General features: G+C 34.1%; 2 protein-coding genes across 3 annotated transcripts; one reads left to right on the top strand and one right to left on the bottom strand.

Annotated features, from left to right (window-relative positions):
• Positions 1 to 208: 208 nt before the first annotated feature.
• Positions 209 to 4,151, bottom strand: LOC144444679 (actin-binding Rho-activating protein-like). 2 transcript variants are annotated; one of them, XM_078134189.1, is made up of 2 exons: positions 4,022 to 4,151; positions 209 to 2,680 (listed from the first exon to the last, which is right to left on the bottom strand). In XM_078134189.1, exon 2 carries the CDS (start codon positions 2,567 to 2,569, stop codon positions 2,108 to 2,110), a length of 462 nt encoding a protein of 153 aa, XP_077990315.1. In that variant the 5' UTR covers positions 2,570 to 2,680; positions 4,022 to 4,151; the 3' UTR covers positions 209 to 2,107. The 2 variants fall into 2 exon arrangements, with proteins under 2 accessions (XP_077990315.1, XP_077990314.1); XM_078134188.1 differs by having other exon boundaries at positions 209 to 2,627; positions 4,022 to 4,128.
• A 73-nt stretch (positions 4,152 to 4,224) lies between these two features.
• On the top strand, positions 4,225 to 9,616 carry LOC144444548 (stromal cell-derived factor 2-like). The gene is made up of 6 exons (XM_078133998.1): positions 4,225 to 4,343; positions 5,309 to 5,424; positions 6,231 to 6,313; positions 6,887 to 7,029; positions 7,621 to 7,702; positions 8,634 to 9,616. Exons 1-6 carry the CDS (start codon positions 4,250 to 4,252, stop codon positions 8,767 to 8,769), a joined length of 654 nt encoding a protein of 217 aa, XP_077990124.1. The 5' UTR covers positions 4,225 to 4,249; the 3' UTR covers positions 8,770 to 9,616.
• Positions 9,617 to 10,401: the final 785 nt, after the last annotated feature.

Raw genomic sequence — 10,401 nt, 5'->3', positions numbered from 1 at the left:
TATACTGTGGTTTGAATTAGTGTAGTAGGAAATGTGTGAAAGGAGACATGCTTGTCTGGAATAGTAACTGAGTTATGAAGACAACACTTAAATATTCATTTCACCACATTCAAATCTTTATTGAAAACACATTGGATAACAGTCCTTTGTGAGTAAAATACAATTATTAAATATGTACACCAAGATATGTAACTTATTAAAATGGAGATCAGTAAACAGGTTCATTAGATTGGAACTTTAAAAATAAATGTTTTGTTGATTGACATCAATGTTGCGTAGCTAATGTTCAGTAACTTGACTATGGTGTACCTCACTCAAGTTAGCAATGGGTATACAGTAAGTTTACTATGGTGTACATCACTCAAGTTGGCAATGCTAATACAATATTCACGAATACAATTCCATAGTAAAAATTAACTTGACGAGAAAGAAGGTTCAGTTCAACTATAGTTGAATGTACACTGTTCAAATTAAGACAATAGGGAAACTTAATGAGTTTGATAGATGATCAAGATTTGGTGTCAATCTATGAAAATCTTCCATCTTCCAGTAATGCATTGTGAGACATATCACTCCATTCCTGAAGAAGTGATGCATTGTGGGACATATCACTCCATTCCTGCAGAAGTAATGCATTATGGGACAGATCACTTCATTCCTGCAGAAGTAATGCATTATGGGACATATCACTCGATTCCTGAAGGTGGCTTCCTGGTGTTGATATAAAGATTTTTTAGGGCATGATACCAGTGTCTTGATCATTTGAAAATGAGTTTGTCTTTTCAATTTCAAGAGAATACCCTAGAATCACAGACAAGTTAGCTAGAATGGATTAATGAAGTAAATTTGCCTACATGATCTGTGGGCAGAGAGGATTGAATGTATCTTACACACTGACTTTTAGCTACTCAGATATTATTTTCCATGGTAACCCAAAAATACATTTCTCCTGTAGGAAAATATACAAATTACAATACTTTAATGAAAACCCAACCACAACTGAGATTCTTTAAACTATGTGACAGGGTAACATAACACCTTAATTCTAATTTAGGAAAATATAACATAATAATAACTTAGTTAAAAGTATTTTTAAAATCTAAATGTAAGAAGTTCATACAAAAGTATTACAATGTGTTGGATTCTCTGGTAAAATACAGTCTCATCCCGTGGACTATGTATTTGAAGTTTTAAAATGATGTTTTATATTCTGACAAGTCTTGTTATTAGATTGGCATGGTAACAACAGCATTCTGTGTAGCCGTGTATACATTTCTAAAAATACCCTTCCACAATGAATGTTGTGGTCACAGTACGGTACAATTATTATCCCAGGCAGAGACCTACAATTCACATGACAGCCCTAGATAATAGAGTCCATAGGGTGCATCAAATCCATTGCAACTTCTTGAAGTGCACTTGTTAAGATTACAACCTTTACCAGGTCCCTATTTATATAGCTGAGATTACTTGGCTCAAATCTTGCCCAAGGGCTTTTACTAATTCATTCAGAAACCAAGGAATGTAGCTATTCCAAAACACAAATGGAGAGTTGGTAATAGTACATTATAATTGACATGTACACGGGAAAAAATGTCTTTACTACTAGGTTGTAAATCATAGCTTTATGTAAAACTTCACTTAATTTGAAACTTGTCACTAACTCTAAAATTTCTCATGAAATTCTCAAAAATGTAATGCTTACATGACATAGCCATATATACAAATGCATTTCTGCATAAGTGAAATACATCTTTATGCATTGTCACAAAATACCAGAAGACTGAAAGACAAAGATAAAAAAATGAATTGTTAAATTGCACTTTAAAAACTTAAGATGAGCATACATAAATCATTTATATATATATATCTCTACCTCTACTTAATCTTACAACATGGGCCAAACAAAATGACTAATGTCTTCATCTTGTAGGTTGCTGCTAGCAACTGTACAATTTGGACTTGTACCTAATACAACGACATATACAACTACCAATTTGATTGGTTCCTGCTGAATAACCTTATCTAATAAGACAAGTCATGAAACAATCTATATGATTGGCTACTACTGCACCTCACTAGGTGAGATAAGCAATATGATTGGCTACTACTGCACCTCACTTGGTGAGATAAGCAATATGATTGGCACATGATCGTCTCTTCTTTGCCATAACATTTCACCTTCAAAGTGAACTAAACCTTGTTTCCTAGCTCTCATTAGCATACCAACCAGTTTATTGGAGATTTTATTGTAAGTTTCAAATAATTTTCCAAATTTTACAGAAATCTGACCATCTTCCTGTTGTGTTCCTATCCTTACAATCCAGTGAAGTAGTTCCTTAATTTCCTTGTTAACCATCTGTCCGGCTTGTTTTCCACGCACGTCAGTTTTGGTACCGGCTACAGGCCTGGCATAATCCGGATCATCCTTATCTAATCTTTGTCTGTGTGATGCACCTTCCCAGTCAGAAAATGGATTAATCATTTGTTTTTCTTTATGTGCAGCTTCTTTCTGTTTCCATAGTGATATCTTGCTATCCATCACTTCTCTTCTGTAAGACCCAGACATCTTGAATTTCTCTCTGACTTCTTTGATGTGATTTCTGTGTTGTCTTAGTTACGGAGTACTGAAAAATAAATCAAATAATTTCCTGTCTTACTTCTATTCTCACAATGGCACCTACAGTAAAGACACAAAGTGAATACAATAAACACAAAAATTAAAATGAGACAGGAGATACTTGTACTAGAATACTTGTAATATTTATAAAAGTATTGGTAATAGTCGAAATACAACAAATATTTCTATGTTTGTGATTACTCATTACAAGAGGAACATCTATTCTTATTTGTCCAAATAAATTTAATGGTTGCCACTGGAGGACTAGTGCCCTAGTTTTGAACTTGAGAAGCAGGAGGAAACCTGAGTACCTGGGGAAAACCTGTGTTGTTTCACAGGGTCAAACTGAGCTTCACCCTTCTAATATACAGACCTGTTTAAATTTTAATCAAACCCAGCCAACACTTGCATGTTCAAACCCTGGCTGTAGAGGTAAGAGGCATGTGAGCTAACCGCTAGGCCACTGACAGCCCTAAATTGATAATTGATCTTTTCTGACTGGAGATGATGGAGAAATATCAACAAACAAGGTGAAACTAGCTTTAGTATACAACATACATGTATATACCATCACAGGGGCATGTAATATTGCATAGATTGTTGTTTTCCAGGTCTACAGACTAAATATAACAACCTTTTGAATATATATTCCTACCTGTATAGGGAAAGACCTGTATATTTATAGTATACGTAGTACTGTAGATCGATACATTTGTAGCAGCAAGATTCATATGATATTTTCCTAAGAAAACGGAAATCTAAGCAATAATACACGCCCCTGTGATACCATGGCCATGGATATACCTAGTTAAGCCAAAAGTTGGATAATTTAAACCATAAATGCTGACATAGAGTAGAATAATCTTATCTCCATGACGCATGCTAACAATTTTACAATGTTGACTGTCAACATAATTCCTGCACAAGTTTTAAACATTTAATATAGTGCTTTACTAGATATGTTCGAAACATTGTAAATGTAATTCAATTGAACATCAATGCTTCATTTGTTATGTTTTCTTGCAAATGTCACTTCTTGTGTACACGGCTTAATATAACAATAAATAAAAATAAAAAAATAGATAAATATTAAATATAGTTCTAGCATTTATTTAGTATTGTTATACTTACCCTAGACTAGTTACTATATCAAACACGCCTTTAAAAAACTGTACATTTTCTATTTTATCGATTTTTTTTTCAGGACACTGATACTACCACAGATCTTGTGTATATTGATAGTACTATTGTCTTGTCAAACTGAACCAAGCAGTACAGTAGCCTCCAAATAAAAATATGATAGGAATGTTTTCGCTTTATTTATACATCACCCCGGAATACTTCTTGTTTTATGTTTCATTCTGCTACAATACAAATATGACAATAATAACATGAAACTACCTGAACTGGAAACCTGGTCAATTGTAGTTTGTAGCTATGGAGATGAAGATGACGGGCCACTATATGCAATCACGCATCTCCATCACCATCATCATCGCCCCTCGCAAAAATTTTAAGCATTGATAGAGCGCCCTCTAGCGAGTGACCTAGATATCGACTTGTGGATAATGTACGCTAAGCTAGAGGGTCTTGTGACGTCACATCATTACACTGACGTGGCTGAAGAACATGGCGACCTCCATACTGCAGTTCCGTTGTGAATGTTTAGGAATATTTCTGATAATTTTAACATCTTTTGTAGTTTCTGCCATTTTTGACGATGGTAAGTCCCTAAGATTATAATCAAGTCTTTTAGAAAACCACATCAATATAGTCCGATAAGTACTCGTAGAGTAGACACCACTTCCGGGTTGGCTGTTGTTTAACGTTTCATTGTGGTCATGCTGTTTTGCTATGATTATGAACAAAGACACATCGATTCTGTGCAGTTATGCTACTAGAACATGAATTTACACGATATACCATATTTACTATGAAGAAGTAAATTATGGAGAGATGTGATTGTTACAAATGAATTGTAATCATCAGCCACTGTACACGTGACATTTTCATCATTATCAACATATTCACCCATAGAAAAGATCAGTTCATGTCTGATATACCCAGTCACTATAATCTTACCTCGGAAAATGGAAAAAAAATTTTTTACTTAATATCCAATATTGATTTCAATTAAATGTAATTCAATTGAATTAAGTTCAATTCAATCTTTATTACTGTACACACACTACCAGAGAGTGTGGTATGATACAATTTTGAAAAACAAAATGAAATATAAAAGGTTCACAATTGATAAAGATATGCAATCAACTTTCTGCATGGAGCTACTGAATAGTCAGCATATATTAGTGGTTTTTTTTTGGTTTTTTTTAAATAATGCAAGATTAAGATAAATGTGATCGATTAATTTATCTACATATTTTTTTTTCAATTGTAATGTACAATGTATCAATAATAAACCCAGGACTAGGGTGAAAGTGGCGACTGGAGGCCCAACATCTGTTATATACATAATATTGATTAGTTCGTTGTTATAGTATGGTAACACATATGGTTACCTTAGTAATCAGTTTGTAACATTTCATGGTAGTGCCACTAATGGTAACGCTAAAAATTAAAACAGGTCTTTGAAAATAAATGTCAGCTTGGGAAATGTACTCTTCAATCCAGCTAATTCTGCATATGAAATGTAATCAACTTACTATATTGTATAATTTTATTTTCCAGAAATCATAGAGTATGAATATGTATCATGTGGTTCACTGGTAAAGCTAAAGAGTGTCAAATATAATATCAGATTACATTCACATGATGTGAAGTATGGGTCAGGTAGTGGACAACAGGTAAGATATAACTGTATTGTTTAAACCACAGGATTATCAAGAAATATGAAATACAGATACACAAATAATATCTGATGTATATGTAAATGTATAAAGCTGAATATATTTGATGTGCTTATTTGCATAAAATGTGTTTTTGAACATTTTCATGTAGTAATGGTAGTAATGATATTAATTGCAGGAGATTGTCGAAAAGAGTTTTGGGATATTCTGTTTTGTATTTATTTTACTTTATTCAGCATAGACCCAACACAATGCAGGGTCTATGGTTTCAAAGGATATGTACGATATATGGTAGAAAGAATAGGAAACTATTTTGAATCTCATTACTATACATCATGTATACGCTATATTAGCAAATGCCTGTACTGTAAAACCATAGACAATGTCTATGGTAAAACCAATATGTACATGTATGAATATGTGTCCACTTCATTGGAATGGCACACATTTCAATACCACATACTATAACTTTGAATATGATGTGTTCACTTCATTGGGATGGCACACATTTCAATACCACATACTATGACTTTGATAAGGTAACTTGATAAAAACTTTGCATACTTACCACCCTTACCAAAAACAAAGTGGTATAGTTATAGAATTTTGATCTTGCTACACTGAAGATAATTGTCATAAGGCTAGGGGATCTGTTACACTGATGATGATTGTCAAAAGCCTAGGGGATCTCTCCCTTTAAATATACATCATAAAGATATCAAGTACTATTACCTAAAGGGCCTTTGAGTATTTGTAATAATAAACTCTGTGTTAAAGATTTAAATGTTAGTTGTGTTCTTTAGTCTGTTACAGGTATGGATAAATCAGATGATGCTAACAGTTACTGGCAAATCAAAGGAAGAGTTGATAAACCATGTACTAGAGGGTATGTACATATATTTCTGTAATTTAGTGTTTATGAACATTCCACAAAAAGCAATACCAGTTGTTCTTTAGGTATTATTTACTTGTGTTGCAAAGTCAAAGATGGTACAGAACATCACAGCTTGTCTTGAAATGTCTTGGTTTCAACTGGCAGCATTGAGCGACTTACATTTAGGTATCCAGGGGCACTCAACTGTCACAAGTCGTAAGCAATGATGCAAAGAATCATTAGAATGTATATATAAATTGTGATGGGTTCATTTTGATAGCAATACTTCATTGCTTATTGGTAATGGGTTGCACTTGAATCTAAATGTATCTAAAAAATAATCTTATCTTAGTACATGACTGTGTGTGTGCTGCTATTGTGTCACTCAGTGGGGATGACTGGTCAGCTTTATAATGATCTCATATCAAATTACTTGTGATGTTGCCTAGCTCATAAAAAAAACTGTGTAAAAAAATGTATGTGTCCCCAGCAAAGTGTTCATACTATATGGTATTTGGCAAACCATTTTATGAAGCATTCCAACCATAATAAAAGTTTAATTTTCATATTTTGTTTTCTTTACAGGACACCAATAAAGTGTGGTCAGACTATACGACTGACACATGCAAACACCATGCGTAATTTACATAGTCATCATTTCCAAGCACCGTTATCTAGTAGAAACCAAGAAGTTAGTGCTTTTGGGGATGATGGTTCTGGAGATGAAGGCAAGTCATACTAACTTACTGTCATTCAAAATATCTACCAATTACACAGAATAAATAAATTACACAGTCATTGTTGGTATATTTGGATATCTTGTCTTCAATTTGATGAGGTATATTATATTATTCTTTGACAATCCCAGTTTGGATTTAAGATCAAAATTAAAGACATAGACCTGAACAAAGAAACAAAGAAACAATCCCATCTGTTCCAGGTGTCTTAACTGATTATGTGAGACTAATGCAAAAACCTAGGATTGAATTCGTGGCCTTTATTAAAAGTAAACCGCAAAAAGTGTAAATACACAAATATCAACAACAGGTATGTATTATGAGTACAAATGCTGCATACAAAGGATGCCTGCAAATATAAATATGTTTCATACTGCCATAAATGCATACAAAATAGATTTAGTTTTTGTACTCATTATTGCAGTAGACACTCAAAGGACATGTCCATATAATTGTTCCCTATATACAATTGTACACCCTCACATAACCATTTAGTATCTGACCCAGTAATAATATGAAGTAGATTGATGCAACAAAGTGAACTCTATTTGAAGGGTTTATTAATTTCATCTTTTCATATAGGTGATTATTGGGCTGTCACATGTTCATCATCACTATGGAGACGAGATGAGCAAGTACGTCTGAAACATGTAGCCACTGAAGTGTAAGTATTGTCATTAGTTCTTATTTTAAATACGTATTCATTTATTTTTGATTTCTTTTTATTGATTTATTAATTCATTTATTTCTTTAAGACAATGCATCCATAGATGGAGTTTCATGCATTGAAATAAATATATAGAAACATATTACATATACAGTAAAAACAGAACAACCACAAAGAAAACAGGGGGGGGGGAAGAGAGAGAGAGAGAGAGAGAGAGAGAGAGAGAGAGAGAGAGAGAGAGAGAGAGAGAGAGAGAGAGAGAGAGAGAGAGAGAGAGAGAGAGAGAGAGAGAGAGAGAGAGAGAGAGAGAGAGAGAGAGAGAGAGAGAGAGAGAGAGAGAGAGAGAGAGAGAGAGAGAGAGAGAGAGAGAGAGAGAGGGGGAGGGGGGGAGGGAGAGACAGACAGACAGACAGACAGACAGAGACAGAGACAGACAGACAGCGTGAGAGACAGAGAAACAGAGACAGAGAGATAAAACTAGATTGTTGAAGTATTGATTATTGCTGCACAGAATCAAAGAGATCAACATTGACAGTGTAATTATGGGATATAATGTTTGCTTCTGCTGTTGTGTTGGAGAATTTTTGTATTAAAGAGGTGTGAGAGGACTTTGTAAGTTTATTAAAATGTTTATTATGACTATGCTCTTTAATGGTTGGCTATTCCAGAGATATTGTGGTGACAGTAATGTGTTCAATCTTTCTCATACAGTGTTGGATGAGGACTGCAAGATCATTCATGTGTTGTAAACGGCTTTCAAATGTGATACAAATGTATTATGAGTTAGAATAGCATAACTCATAGATTTTAAAAGCAGGAAATCAAGATCAGTTTGGCCATGACTATCTCCTGAACATAGTGTCACCCTTATGATAACCTAACATGAGTAGTACACTGATTCTCAATACTTGATGTGTTTCTCACACAGTTACCTAGCAACCACAGATCAAGTATATGGCAGACCAATAAGAGGACAGCGTGAAATAGCTGGTATAGATTCTCCTAGCAGTGCCACTTACTGGAAAGTAGCAGAAGGTGTTTATATCAAACCTAATGAATCATAGCTTCAAATAACACTGTAAGCAAGTATTACTCTGGTAATTGAGGCTTCTGTAAGCTGAGATAGAGACAAACTAAAACTATTCTTGTAACGTGTTGATACAACAAACAGTGATAAGCTACTGAATTGACGTTGGTTTAATTGTAGTCTTAGTAGGGATAGGCGTCTGCAGAGAACTTGCAGCGTAGTGTTTTGGGACTTCCAATATCTACACTATCATGATCACAGGGTGATTACACTCGCTCAAGAGAGGAAATGTCATCACCCTCTTGTGTAATCTATCATATCGTTAAAGAACAATAGGTTTAGTTTGAGCCTATCTTAGCAAACCGAAGGCTTGATTACCAGTGTTTCTACTCAAGTACTACTGGACTACTGGACATTATAGCTTTTTGTAGATGGACTTGCATCTTTTTATAGAAAACACAATCTAAGTTTCAGACAGAATTTCAAGCTGATCTTTTTTCTTGTCTTTATTTCAAAAGTTTTAAATTGGTTAATATGTTTTCTTTCAAACTTGTCCCAACTTTTGATATTGACTTATTTCAGTCATGGAACCATTTTACAATCTTTTGTGTGTACACAACTGTTTTATGTTTACCTGTGAATTTGAGATGAAAAGTGAATATAGCTGATATAATATATAATGTAATAATAAATTTCATAGTTCTGTACACATTTTAGGCTGTAAGATACGTCATGTCGTTCCACTCTCAATGGTCTTGTGAAAGGGGTTGGCCGATGCTTGAGGGCGCCCTGACATGGCATACATAACAGACTATACCCATTGCTATCTCATCAGTCATTTCAAAATATATGTACATGTATTGTCTAGAAGCAATAAAGTTATTGTTTGTGTTTAATAATGTGTTATTTCTCTTTATTAAATCATAAATAGTTCTTTGTACACTTAGATTATCCTTTTACTTTGTGTCTGTCTATATACATGTATATATGTGCCTATGTGTCTGTGTATCTGTGTTTGTCTATGTGTGTGTATATATATATCTGTTTGTTTGTTTGTTTGTTTGTGTGTGTGTGTCTGTCTGTCTGTCTGTGTGTGTATATATGTGTCTCTGTGTGTGTGTGTCTCTGTGTCTGTGTATCTGTGTGTGTCTGTGTGTGTGATTGTGTGTGGTATTGGAGATTATGATAACTAAACAGCTGAGGAAATTTCTATAATGATTACCATACACATTATGCCATGAACCACACTATTGAAGATTTGTCTATATTATGATTGGTGATTCACCTTTCTGCTGCAACTCTTTAAAATCAACTCCAAATTGATATCAACACTGTTTTCACTACAATATTTTATCCTCATGTAACCCCCCCCCCCCCATAAATGCTATAATGATTCGTATATACACATTATACTATGAACTACACTGTAGAAGATTTGTCTATAATTATAGTGGTTGGTCATTCTACCATGTCACCCATAGTCTTACAATAGTGATTAGTATGAAGAGAGTATCTATATCTGTTGTAAAGTTAATATCTAATATCTACGGTGTCGACCTCTCAGCCCTTTACATGTCGGCGCATTATTTGACGGACTTACTCTCTATTTACAGCAGTCTGTGGGCGGATTTAATTCATACATATAGACAGTGGCGTTTCTTCTCCACTC

This window comes from Glandiceps talaboti, chromosome 13 (genome assembly GCF_964340395.1).
Source record: "Glandiceps talaboti chromosome 13, keGlaTala1.1, whole genome shotgun sequence".
Classification (NCBI taxonomy): Eukaryota; Metazoa; Hemichordata; class Enteropneusta; family Spengelidae; genus Glandiceps; species Glandiceps talaboti.
The sequence above is the reverse complement of the archived record's forward strand: the minus strand, read 5'-3'. Positions and strand labels throughout refer to the sequence as shown.

Excerpts from the sequence above, each read along its gene's own strand:
- LOC144444679 (XM_078134189.1), bottom strand. The coding sequence starts at position 2,569 with ATGTCTGGGTCTTACAGAAGAGAAGTGATGGATAGCAAGATATCACTA.
- LOC144444548 (XM_078133998.1), top strand. The coding sequence starts at position 4,250 with ATGGCGACCTCCATACTGCAGTTCCGTTGTGAATGTTTAGGAATATTT. Across the intron at positions 4,344-5,308 it reads TTCTGCCATTTTTGACGATG|AAATCATAGAGTATGAATAT; the intron begins GTAAGTCCCTAA and ends TTTATTTTCCAG. Across the intron at positions 7,030-7,620 it reads TGATGGTTCTGGAGATGAAG|GTGATTATTGGGCTGTCACA; the intron begins GCAAGTCATACT and ends CTTTTCATATAG.